Source organism: Aquarana catesbeiana, linkage group LG13, assembly GCF_042186555.1.
Source record: "Aquarana catesbeiana isolate 2022-GZ linkage group LG13, ASM4218655v1, whole genome shotgun sequence".
NCBI classification, from domain to species: Eukaryota; Metazoa; Chordata; class Amphibia; order Anura; family Ranidae; genus Aquarana; species Aquarana catesbeiana.
The window spans coordinates 21,678,514-21,695,592 of NC_133336.1; the positions used below are offsets into that span (position 1 = coordinate 21,678,514).

Below are 17,079 nucleotides of genomic sequence, written 5' to 3' on the forward strand. Positions count from 1 at the left end.
CCGCTCCCGCACACATGCAGCCCACGGCGGCCGGCTTTCTGTAGCGGCGCCACTGTGTATGGGTATGCTTGTCAGAGAATGGGGGCGTGTATCTCACGCCCCCCCACTCTCTGACAAGCACGCCCATACACCGCGGCGCCGCTACAGAAAGCCGGCCGCCGTGGGCTGCATGTGTGCGGGAGGCGGCAGCGGGAGCCAGGAATCGGCAAGACGGGTGGGGGGGCTTTTTCTCATGCGGGGGGGGGCGGCGTGTGTCACTCGTGCCCCCATAAGCAGCAGGTGACAGGTGGAGCCTTAAGCTCCGCCTACCCTCCCCTGCACTGCTTTCCTGCAGTGAATCTTCTCCTCGGCCCTGGGGCGGGATCTGGCTGTGACGTCAGGAGGAGGAGAGAGAGGAGCACAAGGGAAACCCCCAGGACAGCAGGTACAATGATTGAATAAATTATATCAGTGTTATGGGCACTGGCAGTGGCAGCATTTGATGGGCACAGTGTTAGCGTTTGATGGGGCACAGTGGCTGCGTTTGATGGGGCACAGTGGCTGCGTTTGATGGGGCACAGTGGCTGCGTTTGATGGGGCACAGTGGCTGCAACTGATGGGGCACAGTGAGGCTGCAACTGATGGGCACAGTGGCTGCGTTTGATGGGCACAGTGAGACCCCCCCCCCCCCCAATGATAGCATTAAAACTCAGCAGCTACAAATACTGTAGCTTCTTACGTTTAATATTAGGACACTTACCTGTCCAGGGATCCAGCGATGTCGACACCTCAGACGATTTTCAGATTGGCTCTCGGGTTTTGCCACTATCATTCATGGTAAGGGAAACCGACCGGTTCCCTACTGCACATGTGTGAAGCGCGTTGCACTTTCTGAATGGCCCAGTGGAGGAAGGAGGAGGGGGGGGGCAAACTTCAGAGGGGACAGCGCAGTCTCCTGGAAGTGGGGAAGGGTACCTGTCAGAAACAGGTACCGTTCCCCCCTGAAAGGTGCCAAATAAGCCTAATGAGGAAGGGGTGTGGTTTACAGATGATAGGGTGGGTCTTAAACAGGAAGGGGTGTGGCCTCGGCAGGATGGGGTGGGTCGTATTTAAATTAGGGGGGTGCATGTGTTTAGTCAGGCCTAGGGCAGCACAAAACCTAAATACACCACTGTTGAGGAGGCAACATATTGCCTCCTCACCACCTCTTAAACAGCTCTGAAAAGCGATCCAAGCATGGATCTATTCAGAGGAGCAACGGTCACGTCCACACACTTGGAGGAGCCCTAAGAGTAGCCAAGCAAAAGCATGCAGGGAAGTGTTAAAGGGGTTGTAAAGGTAAAAATTTTTTCACCTTAATGCATTCTATGCATTAAGGTGAAAAAACTTTTGACAGTACCGCCGCCCCTAGGCCCCCCGTTTTACTTACCTGACGCCTCGAATCTTCGCTGCTCGTGCTCGTCATCTTCATTGCAGCTCAGCCTGGTCGCTGATTGGCTGCAGTGGATGGATTGAAAGCAGCGCAGCCATTGGCTCGCGCTGCTGTCAATCACATCCGATGACGCGGCGCGCCGGGGGGCGGGGCCGAGTGATACAGCGAGCGGCTATAGCCGCCGGCTGTATCACGGGAGCGCGCCCGCAAGCACTCACCACCGTGCGAGGGAGCTCGCATGAAGGTGGTAAATGCTTGCGGGGAGGAGCTGAAACAGCCGCCGAGGGACCCCAGAAGAGCAGGTTCGGGGCCACTCTGTGCAGAACGAGCTGCACAGTGAAGGTAAGTATAACATGTTTGTTATTTTAAAAAAAATAAATAAATAACTTTACAACCCCTTTAAATCTCTTCACATGATAACAGAAGGTTCAACCCAGATGAGAGTGTAAGGAGTCTATGCTGACATGTCTGCATTCCACAAGCAGTTGGCTGATAACAGAAGATAACAGAGATCAGGCAGCCTGTGACAGTGGGGAAGGAGATCCAATTGTCAGCCACACAATAAATAAGGCTGAGCCTTGGTGAAGTGAAAGGTTCTCTTATCATGTTTGACTTTACTTTCCTGCACTTTCCTCCCTAGTGTGCGGACACCTTGCTGATTCCAAAAGGGGGGGGGGCACTTGACCCCCCTTGCCCCTCCTGTAGACGCCCATGGTGACAGGTACTCTTTATGAAGAAATCCCTCCTTTGCCCTTAAAAGCAACCAAAACTCTAAGATCAGGGATTTTAGAATACTTTTGATTTTTTTTTTTTTTTTTTAAATGTTGCTGTTGATATCTGGGTAAACCGGAAGTGATGTTATAGCATCGCTTCCAAGTTACCATAGCCAATCAAAGCTTTGTTCGGTGGGACGGGTGAGCCCAAAAAGCTGTGGAAGGAGGGGGGGGGGGGGGGGTGGGCGTAAAAGCTATCCAGCCACTAAGATTACTTTTTACAAAAGAGCCGACCGCTGGCTCTAAAAAATGGTAACGGGATCATCCAGGTATAACCACTCAAAGTCCAGCGACGTACCGGTATGTTGCTGGAACAGAAGAGGTTAAGAGCCACTAGACATCCCCATAGGCAGGGGGCATATGGAGCGGATGTCTGCCCCACCCCTCACTGGCAGAAGAGGTACCCCGAGTAGGGTGGCTCGCATATAAGTAGTGCTGGTGAGGAGCTGCCAGGGGTCAGTCTTAAAGTGTGACTAAACCCACAACAGTAAAATCAATCTGTATACGCAGTAAAGCATGCTTGTTATGTGGATCCTAAGGGGCTAAATCTCTGCATTGTGTAAAAAAAAAATGTAAAAAAAAAGGCTGTTTGATCCTGTCTTCTCTGATTTTCCCCTTCTTCCACTGTCCCCAATCCATCTCCTGATAGAACAGAGCCTTGGAGGCACCCTGCACATGCTCAGTTTGGTGTGTATTGCTAGCGTTTTTTTTTTTTTTTCTAGGGAGGGTGCATGTGATCAGCACGGGGCCAATCAGCACTGTCCAGACAGAGGGTCAGGGGTCCTGCAGCCTCATAGGACAGTCAGAGGAGAATGAAAACTCCTCCTACAAGCTTTAACCAGACACTGATAGAAGTCACAAGACTGCTATATACCGCTGATGAGAAAAGGTATTTAGCCGTTTATATTTACTAAAATAACTGCATTTCCATGTTCTGTGTACTGTGGGAGACCAGATATAGTGAATGCAGAGTCCTGGGTATAGCAGCACTTTAAGAAGTAGGAGTATTGGGTTACTGTAAGTAGTACTGAGATCCAAGCTACAGCGGGAGATAGGCGATAAGGATGCATTTTAGAACTTTCCCTAAGACCCCTTTCACACTCACAGCGTGGCCGCATTAGCGGTAAAGCGCTGCTAGTTTTAGCTGCGCTTTTCGGCTGCTAGCGGTGCGCTTTTAACCCCCAAAGATGCTGCTTGCAAGACTTTTTCTAGCGTCCTGCATGCGCACCGCCCCAGTGTGAAAGCACTCCGGCTCTCACACTGGGGCTGCAGGGGAGGCATTTTTTCAGGCGCTATTTTTTAGCCCTTTAGCGCCTGAAAAACGCCTTCAGTGTGAAAAGGGGTCTTAGGGGGAAGAAGCAAGCAGAGGGGCAGGACTTTATGGACCATGCACATCCCTGGCTAGAGAATGGTGTCCATTTTTCTCCTCTGCATATCGATACAAAAGGATCAGCATGAAAGCCAGATGCCGAGCATTTTTCAGGAGGAAATGTTATGTTTGTCACATGACAAAAGGAAACCTGGGCCAAGAGAAATACAAAGGGCTGCCATTGCTATTGACCACCTTGTGAAAAAGCTGGTCGACTCCTTGCCATGCTGATCTAGCGGCTGTAATAGAACACAAACACAAATGCAGAACCACATTGCTTACAATGATGTGATCAGCCCGGTAGCAGGACTCACCTCTGTATTATCTCTGGTTGTCGGGTCAGCTCCATCACAGTGAAGGACAGCTGGTTGGCCGTGGTCTCTTGGCCTGTGTGGAAGATACACAAATCTCTGATTATTACACATTATAGGAGGTCAGTTCCTGACAGATACACTATAGTGTCAAAAGTATTGGGACGCTTGCCTTTACACGCACATTAACTTTAATGGCATCCCAGCCTTAGTCCGTAGGGTTCAATATTGCGCTGGTCCACCCTTTACAGCTTTGATTCTTCTGGGAAGGCTGTCCACAAGGTTTAGGAGTGTGTCTATGGGAATGTTTGACCATTCTTCCAGAAGCGCATTTGTGAGGTCAGGCACTGATGTTGGATCAGAAGGCCTGGTTCATAGTCTCCACTCTAATTCATGCCAAAGATGTTCTATCAGGTTGAGGTCAGGACAGTCAAGTTCCTCCACCCCAAACTCGCTCATCCATGTCTTTATGGACCTTGCTTTGTGCACTGGTCCAAATCATTTGGTGGAGTGGAGATTATAGTGTGGGGGTGTTTTTCAGGGGTTGTGCTTGGCCCATTAGTTCCAGTGAAGGGAAGTCTTAAGGCGTAGCCCCCCTCAACCCCCCAATACTTACCTGAGGTCCCTCTAGGTCAGAGGTCTCAAACTGGTGGCCCTCCAGTCCCATGCGTCATCAAGGACCTCCTTGACACCCTGATGTTCTTGATGAGGCCCTGAGGGAGTGCAAAATGCATTGACATAATTTCCTGTTCCGATTGACGTCATTTCCGGTCCGTGGAACGCACGCTATGGACGGCTGCTTCCTGTATCTACAGCGCTATGCCCATGCCTGGTTTTAATTGTTTTTTTGTTTTTTTTGTAAGTACTGATCCCCATGCACATTAAATCAACTTTTATAACAGTACTTCACTTTTAGTCCATCCTCTTTTTATTTCTGGGTGCCTGCATATCCTGTTGAGAGCCTCACATTGGAAATCTATCATCTGATGCTTTGACACCAATCCACGTGTTTGTGATACCATTTACAAGCCTGAAGTGACCCCTGGACTGCAAAGCTGGGGGGTCGTCCTGTTCTGGTGAGTGGGGATGCAAAAGAGGGTGTCACTGTACTCCTGCACCTACTTCATTGTGGACCAACACTTCAGTTACATTTATTTGGACTTTTTTTGTTTATTTCACTTATATTGTGAGCGTTGTATTTTTTTATCCACATACTGGAAAAAACGACAAAGAGGGACAACACAAGGACGGCATTTCATAGAGATAAATGAGGCTCTCTGTATACTAGAATGGTATGAGGCGGATTTGGCTTACACCTCCTCTACTTACCGGCAATGAAGAATGTGATGAAATTGTCCAACATTAACTCATCATCCAGACCCTCCTCCTGCTCTGAATACAAAGAGGAGAAGACAAAGACTTTACACATCCCGTCATCAGATCATAAAAGCTGCATTCAGAATACAGAGAATTCTTCCTACCAATGATGGTTTTTATTTAAAAATAACCAGATTTAACCACTTGCCCTCCAGAAGAAGATTTACCCCCTTCATGACCAGGCCATTTTTTGCTTTTTTGGCACCACGTTACTTTGATCACTTAAGGACCGCCCCCCCCCGCATATATATACTGCGGCAGGGCGACTCCATTGCGCGAAACAACGTACCTGTAAGTTGTTTCATGCAATAGACACTGGGAGGGGCGTGGGCCTGCTGCATGGAGGAGGAGCCAATGCGCGTGTCCGGCAGACCCGATGTGAGTCAGGCACCTGCGATCGCTTCTGGGAGAGGCAGAACGGGGATCTGCCAATGTAAACAAGGCAGATCCCCGTTCTGACAGGGGAGAACATGGAGATCGTCTGGTTCCTAGTAGTCAGGAACAGCGATCTCTGTGTTGTTCCTGTCAGCACTTCCCCCACAGTTAGACACTGAGGAAACACATTTAACCCTTTGATCGCCCTTGTTAACCCCTTCCCTGCCAGTGTCATTTATACAGTGACAGTGCAATTTTTTTTTTTTTTAGCACTGATCACTGTATTGGAGTCACTGGTCCCCAAAAAGTGTCACTTAGGGTCATATTTGCCCACCGCAATGTCGCAGTCCCACTAAAAATCGCTGATCCCCGTCATTACTGGTAAAAACAATTAAAAAAATTAAAAGTCCAAAAATCTATCCCATAGTTTGTAGACGCTATAACTTTTGCACAAACCAATCAATCTACGCTTATTGGGATTTTTTTTTACCAAAAATATGTAGCAGAATACATGTTGGCCTAAATTGATGAAGAAATTAGTTTTTTTTTTTTATATATTTTTTTTGGATAGGTTTTATAGAAGAAAGTAAAACATTTTTTTTTTCAAAAATGTCGGTCTGTTTTTGTTTATAGCACAAAAAAAAAAAAAAAAAAAAACACCAAAATAAAGCTCTATTTGTGCGGGAAAAAAAAAGGACAATTTTATCTGTGTACAGCATCGCACAACCGTGCAATTGTCAGTTAAAGCAACGCAATGCCGTATCGCAAAAAATGGCCTGGTCAGGAAGGGGGGTAAATCCTTCCGGGACTGAAGTGATTAGCGGGAAATTGCGTGGTCATGCAACGCAAATCCTTTTTTTTCCCCGCAAATAGAGATTTATTTTAGTGGTACTGTATTTGATCACCAATGCATTAATTTTTTTGCGCTATACCAGACTAAACATTTTGAAAAAAAATACATTTTTTTTTACTTTCTGCTATAAAACATCCAATAAAATTTTTTTTTCTTAAAAATTTAATTTCTTCATAAATTTAGGCCATGTATTCTGCTACGTGTTTTTGGTAAAGAAAAAAAAAAAATCTTAATAAGCGTAGATTGATTTACGCAAACGTTATAGCGTCTACAAACTGTGGTATATATACACCAAAGTTTTTAATCATTTATTTTTTATACTAGTAATGCCGGCGATCAGCGATTTATAGCAGGACTGTGACAGTATGGTGGGCAGTCTGACACTTTTTGGGAACCAGTGATACTAATACAGTAATCGGTGCTAAAAATATACACTGTCACTTTACTAATGACAGTGGAAAAATACTGCGCTGAAGAACATATATAAATACAAAAATTGACGTAGAAAAAAAAGCACCTGCTAAAACACACACAGAAACAGATGAATAATACTAAGTAGCAGCGCTGACCAAAACGTGACCAAATGTAAAAATGAAAGATAAAAAATGAATTTGTCCAAATCAACGGTTGTATATAAATGTCGTAGATAATAAACAGTCCATATATAGCACATAAAGTGAGTTCTTAAGAATAACACCTCTTGACGACAGTGTACCTCCACCACATGAATTGTGCGCTTACCAGAAGGCAAGATTTAAAGAGCCTGCAGCTAAATACCCAGCCAGGGCCTTTATCCCAAAGGAAGATGGTTATCCCCGCTAGAATTTGGAAGGAGCTTGTAAATGAGCACCAAATAGCCTGCAATACTCGAGCATCAGCCACCAAGGAGCTAATTCAGGTATTACCCAGAAAATATAAAGAAAGACTCCATAGTGTATACGGTACCACAAAGGATTTAATGGAATAGAAATATTGCACTTACAAATAAGAAGATAAAAGCAGCCAGCCAGCAAGCGAACACCCGTTCACTGGGAAAGCGCGATGACGTCAGCACGTCTGCCGCCCTACGCGCGTTTCGTCACAATCTCGGGATCAGGCGACGCACTGAACCATCGCGCTAAATAGTGTAACGACTGAACCACGCCTCGATGTGAGTCTTGGAAGGTGGGAACCCGAACTTGTCTATAACCATAGAGATAATATATATAGAAACTTTATTAAAATATTATTTTAGAAACAAACCGCAATCTGACCCGCGGTATGGGAGGGACAGAGAGCACTATAATAATATAGGGAAAATAAGGCAAATTAAGTTATAATAGTTGGATGGCGCCCAAAAAGAAATTACTGTACTAATGACACTGGCTAGGAAGGGGTTATACGTGTAAGGCTATCAAAGGGTTGAACGTGTGCCTAGTGTGTTTACTGCGAGGTGCTTTCTCTAAAGCAGGAGTAGGCAACCTGGGGCCCTCCAGCTGTTGTGGAAATACATTTCCCATGTGGCATCCAAGGCTGGCAGTTACAATTACTCCCAGAGGCATGATGGGACTTGTAGTTCTGCAGCAGCTGGAGGGCACCAGGTTGCCTACCCCTGCTCTAAGAGATGTGCCGTTTTTTGTTCCCTGCTTTGCAGGGAAACAAAAACCAGAACATCCTCGTTGACAGGACAGAGCTCTGTATTGTTTACATTGACAGAGCTCTGTCCTGTCTTCCTCCTCGTGGCTGGTCCCGGGGATCAATCATTGGCCAGCACCCGCTGATCGGCTTGTCCTGTGACAGATCATAGCACAGCCGGCGCGCCACCTACCCGCAAGTGCCGGATCACGTATTGGGTATGTGATCCAGCACAGGAGAGCTGCTCTGCCACTGTACTCACCCACTGCCCTAGACCTGTATAGCACCCTACTGGAAACCACCTTGGCCGTACTACTGCGCAGGGTTCCATATACACAGACAGGGTCCAGTGCTGACCAGTAATATTACAGGTCATCCCTCGCATCACGTCCCTTTCTTCTGGGTACCATTCTGCTGAGAGATGATATGGCTGGACGGACCCGGATACCAACCAGCCTCCTGAATCTTGAAAAAAAACGTTAAAGAAACTGGCCTGGCTGAGCAGAGAATTGCACCTTCAGACACTGCTAAAAAACAGGACCTTCCCGTATAGGAGGGGTTATATAGAAGGGGACTCCTTGTCTTTTTGCCTGTGTCCAGTCACCTGTAGGTGGCACATAACCTTGTTGGTAAGAAATAATCAGGCTGCTGATGTATGATAAAGAAATCTGTATTTGTCCCCCTTTCTAGTATTCCATTATTGGAGTCCGACACCACAGCTTGTTAGGTGGCACTGATAGGCAGCACTGGTGGGCACTGATAGGTGGCACGGTTAGGCGGCACTGATGGGCAGCACTGACTGTCATCACTAATGGGCACTGATTGGTGGCACTTGTGGGCACTGATTGCTGCCACTGGTGGGCACTTAATTGTAATCAGGGCACAGATGGTCCTGAGTAATTATCCTCTTCCTTCTCAATGATCATGCTGATGGCTTGTAAGAATATTTTTGTTTCTGGGCGCCGCCACCAATAGCTAAGGCCCAATTTTTCAGCCCCCAACAGGGGCGTGTAATTACAATTTTTGATGCAATTCTTTGCAGCAGGGCTCGTTCCTGCGCTCCAACTAGAGTATCTGTGAGGGGTTGCAGTGTTGTGGCACCACCACCACCAAAGGCCCAATTTTTCTGCCCCTGTTCAACAGGGGCATGTAATTACAATTCTTGATCTAATATTTAACAGCAGGGCCCTGTGAGGGCTTAGTGTTGTGGCCACAACAAACACCTAAGGCCCAAATTTCTGCTGAGTATATAGGGCAGGCCCCTACTTTCAAACATCTAACTTACAAAGGACTCCTACTTGCAAACGGAAGGAGACAACAGGAAGTGAGATGAAATCTACCCCTAGGAGGGGAAATTCTCTCCTGTAAGAGTTAATATGGGAAAAACGTTTCTCATTTCCACTGATGCTTTATCACCAATCCTTGCTTCACTAAAAACCCCAAATTTTCTAAAAACATTTGTCATTGGGACAGAAAGTGAGGTAAAATCTTCTGAAGAGGAGCACAGACAGCAAAACAAATGTCACAGGGGTGATAACCCTTCCCTATGTTTTCCAAAAAGATTAAAAATAGATTTTTTGGCTGGAGCTACACTTTAAAAATGTACCAGTTCAAAATTACAAACAGATTCTACTTAACAACAAACCTACAGTCCCTGTCTTGTTTGCACCGCCTGTATACTGCTGTTCAGAGTATATAGGGCCTGGGGACCCCACGCCTTTCCTTTTTATAATTTGGGTGCGGGGTTCCCCTTAATATCCATACAAGACCCAAAGGGCCTGGTAATGGAGTGGGGGGGAAGGGGTACCCAAGCCGTTTGTCTCACTGATTTTCATCCATATTGTCGGGACCCGACATTACATTAAAGCCGCAAGCAGTTTTAAATTACTTTTATTCCTTTAAAAATGTAATTTTGTGCAGGGACTGTTCTTAGCACGGGAAACACGCGCCACTTTACAGGCATACTATAGACACCCCCCAGGTACGATATTTAAAGGAATATTTCACTTTTATTTTTTCACTTTAAGCATCATTAAAATTACTGCTCCCGAAAAAACGGCCCCTGGGGCAGAACCCGGGTCCCCAAACCCTTTTAAGGACAATACCATGCAAATTAGCGCTTTTGATTTCGAACGTTCGAGTCCCATAGATGTCAGTGGGGTTCTAACGTTCGTGCAAATTTTTGGTCCGTTCGCAGGTTCTGGTGCAAACCGAACTGGGGTATGTTCGGCTTATCCCTACTGTCCAGTAATTTATTAATATTCTTTATAGGTAATGCTGGCATTTTTTTTTCCCCTTACAGGAGGAAGTACTCTTCATTTCATGATAATTATTTGTCACATACCAGCAACTTGTAGGATTTTGGTGAGGATATCCTTGGGGAGCTCCTCTCCATTCAGCATTGCTTGTTTCCTCTTCATGATACATTCCTGCCCGACCTTCCGCAGCAGATCCGCACTATTCTGAACTTTCTTAACGTAGGCCCAATGCTGGGGCATGAACTGCGGGCAGAGAGGGTCAACAATGTCACTATGTACATGACGTTCGTATGCCTTCTATGTCTCTTCATGCAATCCCCAGACAGACTTCATGAAGTTGAGATCAGGGCCCCATTGATATCAATGGGGAGCAGCGGTGGAGGAGCGGTGAGTTCACCGCTCCAAAGAAGCTGCTGGCAGAACTTTTCCTAACGTCCTGCCAGCGCACTGCTCCAGTGTGAAAGCCCCCGGCTCTTAAAGGGGAACGTACAGGTACGCCCATTTGCCCACCGCTGCCAGTGTTCCGACGTATATCGGCGTGCGGCGGTTGGCAACTAGTTAAAGTGGAGTTCCACCCAAAAATGGAACTTCCACTTTTTGTAATGCTCCCCCCTCCCGTGTCACATTTGGCACCTTTCAGGGGGGAGGAGGGAGCAGATACCGGTCTAATACAGGTAATTGCTCCCACTTCCTGGCATAAATAATTACCACGGCGTTCGTGGCGACCTACAACACTTCCGGCGCCCACTCTATCGTCCCCCACTGTCTTCTGGGAGACAGAACACAGCAGGGACCAGTGAGGACGTATGCTCAGTAGGGAACCAGGAAGTGAAGCCGCACGGCTTCACTTCCTGATTCCCCTACCGAGGATGGCAGCAGCAGCCGACAGCCGACGGACAGGTCAGCTTCGGCTGTCGACATCGCGGGCTCCATGGACAGGTAAGTGTCCCTATATTAAATGTCAGCAGCTGCAGTATTCGTAGCTGCTGGCTTTTGATATTTTTCCGCTTTAAAGTTCATGTGCTTGTAATGGCAGGCGTCCCAATACTTTTGACAATATAGTGTACTTCCCTATCTATTTATTAATGCTAATAGCATAAGGGTTAAAAATAGGCTATGTTGATTGAAAGAGCGAAGTTCCACTTTAATGTCATTGGCTGTATGTTTGGGGTGGGTTGTCCTGCTGCAGAATACATTTGGGGCCAATCACACGCCTCCCTGATGGTACGACATGATGGATAAGTCCTTGCCTGTATTTCTCACCATTGTGGACACCATTGATCCTGAGAGAAGTGGCTGTTTGTGCAGCTTCTGCGTCGCAATTGACAGCAATTGGACTAACAGGACACCTGTACATCCCTGTGCAGGCAAACATGGCCCTCCCACAGGCGGACGCTATAATACGCCCATGTGAACAAGGCCTTACAATGCATGCATGTTTTTATGTGTTTTTTTATTTTAATTGGAAAATGCATTTGCCAAAAAAAAACGGCTAGTGGTGAATGCAGTCTGAATGTTCATTTTATACTCCCCTGTTCTTCTGGATGAACATTGGACAGATAAAAAAAAATAAGACATAAAACTCCGCAGACAGAATTTCCTACCTGCATTATTGGGTTCTGGAGATAATGAATCATCCCCTTCAGAACCGTGGAAATGGCGTCTGGAAATGGGGTCTTGCTTCCCTCCACCAAACCGAGCTCCATGCCGAAAGCCACCTATTCAGGAAGGGATTATCTGGATTATGGTCTGGTCATAAAACGTATCATTTCATGTGAAAAAGCAACATATTATGAAAACAACTCAACTTGCACCTTAAGAGCCGGTTCACACAGGGGCAACACGACTCTGGCCGCGACTCTGCGAGGCGACCTTGACACGACCTGAGCACGCACCACAGCGCGACTTGGGGCGACTTACAAGGCGACTTCGAGTCGCCTCCAGGACAGGCGACTTTCCGGTGGCCAATCAAACAACAATCAGCTCTGTGGGAGGGGTTTGTCTGAGAAAACAATTTTCTCTTCCTGTATTGTTGCTTCAGTTAAGACACGATCCGACTTTGGAGGCGACTTCCATTGAAATCAATGGGTGCAAGTCGCTTGGGAGGTTGGATTGAAGTAGTACAGGAACCTTTTCTGAAGTCGGAGCGACTTCAGTAGTGTGCATTAAGATGGGTCTCATTGACTAACATTGAATTTGACATGTTGCGCGACTTGGGGCGACCAAGGGCGACTTCAAGTCGGATCCAAAGTCGCCCCTGTGTGAATGGGCTCTAAAAGGGGCCGGGTCTATAATAAGAGGCTGGGAAGGGATCCAGATTTTCAGTCATTTTCAGAAGAGAGCCGCCGACCCTTCCCTGAGAATGTATGAAGCTAACTAGATCGGCGTTTCTCGACCTTTTACCTTGGAGGAATCCTTTAAATAATGGCCAGATCTCCGAGAATCACTGCTAAAAATTAATTTTTCTACATCTTACGATTAGGAATACAGTTGGTGTTCAGGAAAAAGCTAAATTTCCCAAAACATGGCAGACTGAAAAGCTAGAACTAAAAATCTGCGATGTGCAAGAGCACAGAGTGCATAATTATGAGTGCATATGTAGCACCGTTTACTTAGGTAGGTGCTAGAATAGGATTCTTGTTCTGTAGAGTAGGTAAATTTAGGCAGGACTGGCTGGCAGCCAGGCCTGCTTTGGTTTGTTTTGGCTGGGAGTGGCTCAGAGCAGCAGCTGGTGACTCTCAGGTAGCGTCACTGAAACCTCCCTCTTTCTTCTAGAGCAGGGTTGTCAAACTCAATTTCATTGTGGGCCGCATCAGCATTATGATTGTCCTCAAAAGGGCCGGTTGTATCTGTAAGATTAGATGTCCAGTGCATCCCCTCCCCTTACATTAGATGTCAAGAGCCACCCCACCATCAGAAGTGGAGTCCCCTACTCTCCCTAACATCACAGTGCACCCCCTTTCCTTATGCTGCAGCTGGGAAGAAGCTGGATGCATTCCTTGAAAGCAGAAAGTAGGGGTCTGGAGGTGGACCAGAGGAGGGCTGGAGCTCTCCTGCAGCTGCAGGAGAGGTGTGAGGGCCACATGAAATGGCCTGGAGGGCCGGATTCGGCCCCGCGGGCCTTGTGTTTGACACCTGTGTTCTAGAGGATTCTAGAAGGAGAGGAGAGTTGGAGCTGTCTGGGGTGTTCTAAGGAGCCCTGACCAATCCCCAACCTGAGATGGCCTCTGGTATATGAACTTACCTTAAGGATGACGTCCAGGGTGACACAGTTGATCAACGCATGCATGCTCACTTGCTGCTTCCCATCCGCCTTCTCTTCCAGCTGTTCCATCAGCTGCTCAGCTTTTTCATTAAACACTCCCACCATCTCCATTAGATACCTGAGAGAAAAATCAGACATTCTGTATAAATATCCCAATTTTCATTATTGGCCACCGGGAACAATGTACCGGTGATTCCAGGGACGTGCGGTGAGGTCAGTGACTGGTGAGGTCAATGACTGGTAAGGCACTGGCTAGTATCAGAGCCAGATACACAGAGGTTACATATTCACAAGTTACGTATTCGATTCTCATTATGTAGAGGCGAATAGAACCTGAACCATTCTCTGATTTTATATATATATATATATATATATATATATATATATATATATATATATATATATATAGAGCATCTTCATTAGTTCTCATAGTTTACTAATTTAACCAGCATTAAGACTTGTTTTAGCATATGTGAATGGCGTTCAAACCACACACGTGAGGTATCGCCACAAACGTTAGAATGAGAGCGATAATTCTAGCGCTAGACCTCCTCTGTAACTCCAAACATATAACCTGTAAAAAAGAAAAAAATTAAAGTGTCGCCTATGGAGATTTTCAGGTATTGAATTTTGGCGCCATTCCACAAGTGTGCGTAATTTTCAAGTGTGACATGTTAGGTATCTATTTACTTGGCATAATCATCTTTCACATTATACAAAAAAAATTGGGCTAACGTTAGCGTGTTTTTAAAATTTTTATTCATGAAACCTTTTTCCGAAAAAAACATGTTTGAAAAATTAATGCGCAAATACCGTGTGACGTAAAAAGTTGCATCGACCACCGTTTTATTCCCTAGGGTGTGTGCTACAAAATATATATAGAATGTTTGGGGGTTTGAGTAATTTTCTAGCAAAAAAATGATGATTTTAACAAGTGTCAGAATTGGCCTGGGTGGCAAGGGGTTAATTACCATAAGTAATATACAAATAATTATTATATATTGTTTTTAAGGTAATTTACTATATTTTCAAAATCTGTACTCAAGCAGGTGGCTTAACGGACAAATTACTGAAGTTTGAAGTTATAACTTCCAACCAGAAATTTCACAGTAAATAGATGAATAATAAATTATTATGTTATGACATTCAGCATAACAATATATTATTTAGCTTGTACCTTTTCAGCAGCAGCAGATTCTCATTCTCCCTCTTAACTGTGTGAGAAAAACATGGGACTGTGGGTAAATCTTATACACATAAATCCATGTTTATTCCCTTGTAGTTAAGAGGGCTGGAAAGGAGAATTTGTCTTTGACACGCCCCCTTCTATGACACTGCAGTGAGAGGCGTGCCTCCACTGCAGCATTTTTACTGGACAGCTTGGACCAATGGTGCTTTATCATTGGTCCAAGGCTCCAAGCTGTCCATTGAGATCAGTGCCTCCGACAAGAAGTGAGGAGAGGCACTGTGAGCTCATCCTCTCAGTCTGCTGCAAACAGAGTGTGTCAGCTTGTATTTAAACTGGCCGCTCTGTATGTAGCTTCTGACAGGCTGCGCAAGGAGCCTGTATCCCCGAAACCATAGGTGCCAGGAGCCCCAAAGCTTGATTTTTTTTTTCCTTTTTTTGTTTTTTATGTTCATGGCAGCTGAGGCTCTGCCTCACCTGCCTCCCCTGACTGCACATCCTTGGGTTGTTTACTACAGAACTGCAGACAAACACGAGAACCTAAATAGAGGGGTCCGCGCTTAGGACAGTGAGAGAGCTGCTGCCTATTCCTAATTGGTATCTCAAAAGATCCAGTAATAGAGTATAGTAGTAAGGGAATAAAAACGGCGCTGCCCTCAATATAATTGGGTGCTATAACCTATTACGGTACATAACCTGAACTAAGTGTTCATAGTGCAATCTCACCAAATTGTGCAAGAGTAACCACAAACCAAAAAACCAAAACATCAAAAAGACAAAAAGCCAATGCCGTAACCTCAGTGCATACGACACTGCTGCATAAAGTGAAGTAAAATAAATAAAAAAAGAAAAATACAATAAATTGAAGTAGGTCCCCCCAATGGGTTAAAACAGAGTGATAAAGTATGCGTGAACAGTGATTTGCTAAAAAGAAAAAATAAAATAAAAAATAAAAATAAAAAATAAAAAAATATATGTTATGTGGATTTCCTCAAAATTCAAAAGTTTTGGGACAAAATGGCATCAAGGGTGCTGTGAAGTAGGTGATAGAAAATCTTTTTAAATGAATATATATATAATGTTAATATAATCTCCATGTGTCATTAGCATGTGTATATAAGATGATGCTACACTTTCCAAAAATATTGAGACACCATGGCGTGTGTAAACCAAAAAACAACTTTTGTGAACCATAAAGAACTTAATTATGGCACAATGTTAGCACACTCCATGTGAGTTAAATGCAATTATATGAAACAGCATACAATAGCCATAAATCAGTTTGACAAATGCATATGCAATAATCATTACCTCCTATAAAATCCATGCAAGGGGTCATACATAAATGATCAGATGGGACAGACAGAGTCCAATAGTATAATGTTGTTAATCTTATCCTTGGGGACACACTCCAGTGACTTCCGTGCCTTACATTCAAGACGGTGACTTTGAGGTGCTCACCCCCCAATGATACCCCACTCACCAAAGATGATCACCCCTGCAGGGGTACCGGAAGTAGAGAAGAGACATTGCTGGAAGTAGCAGTAGAGGAGGAGGCCCCCTTGTGTTTCTTTTTCTCCGGTATACTGGAGAGTTGAAGCTGGTAAACCGTTGGAATATCCTGACCATATGAGAACATATCTGATTCCTGGAGTAGCTGTAAGAATCGAAAGCTGTAGAGGAAGGGAAGCACACCTGGAGTGAATATTACCTGCCCTGGAACACCCACTCTGTTGCTCGGTACCCCTGCAGGGGTGATCATCTTTGGTGAGTGGGGTATCATTGGGGGGTGAGCACCTCAAAGTCACCGTCTTGAATGTAAGGCACGGAAGTCACTGGAGTGTGTCCCCAAGGATAAGATTAACAACATTATACTATTGGACTCTGTCTGTCCCATCTGATCATTTATGTATGACCCCTTGCATGGATTTTATAGGAGTTAATGATTATTGCATATGCATTTGTCAAACTGATTTATGGCTATTGTATGCTGTTTCATATAATTGCATTTAACTCACATGGAGTGTGCTAACATTGTGCCATAATTAAGTTCTTTATGGTTCACAAAAGTTGTTTTTTGGTTTACACACGCCATGGTGTCTCAATATTTTTGGAAAGTGTAGCATCATCTTATATACACATGCTAATGACACATGGAGATTATATTAACATTATATATATATTCATTTAAAAAGATTTTCTATCACCTACTTCACAGCACCCTTGATGCCATTTTGTCCCAAAACTTTTGAATTTTGAGGAAATCCACATAACATATATTTTTTTA

At 45.1% G+C, this 17,079-nt stretch overlaps 1 protein-coding gene across 1 annotated transcript in view; it reads right to left on the minus strand.

The window, feature by feature from the left end:
* LOC141116736 (cholesterol 24-hydroxylase-like) overlaps positions 1-17,079 on the minus strand; it is a 74,795-nt gene that overhangs the window by 29,814 nt on the left and 27,902 nt on the right. Inside the window, exons 6-10 of the mRNA XM_073609130.1 lie at positions 13,586-13,724; positions 11,946-12,059; positions 10,428-10,584; positions 5,194-5,256; positions 3,868-3,940 (exon numbers count right to left, since the gene is read on the minus strand). Coding sequence (XP_073465231.1) covers positions 3,868-3,940; positions 5,194-5,256; positions 10,428-10,584; positions 11,946-12,059; positions 13,586-13,724 — 546 coding nt within the window. The remainder of the gene's footprint in view (positions 1-3,867; positions 3,941-5,193; positions 5,257-10,427; positions 10,585-11,945; positions 12,060-13,585; positions 13,725-17,079) is intronic.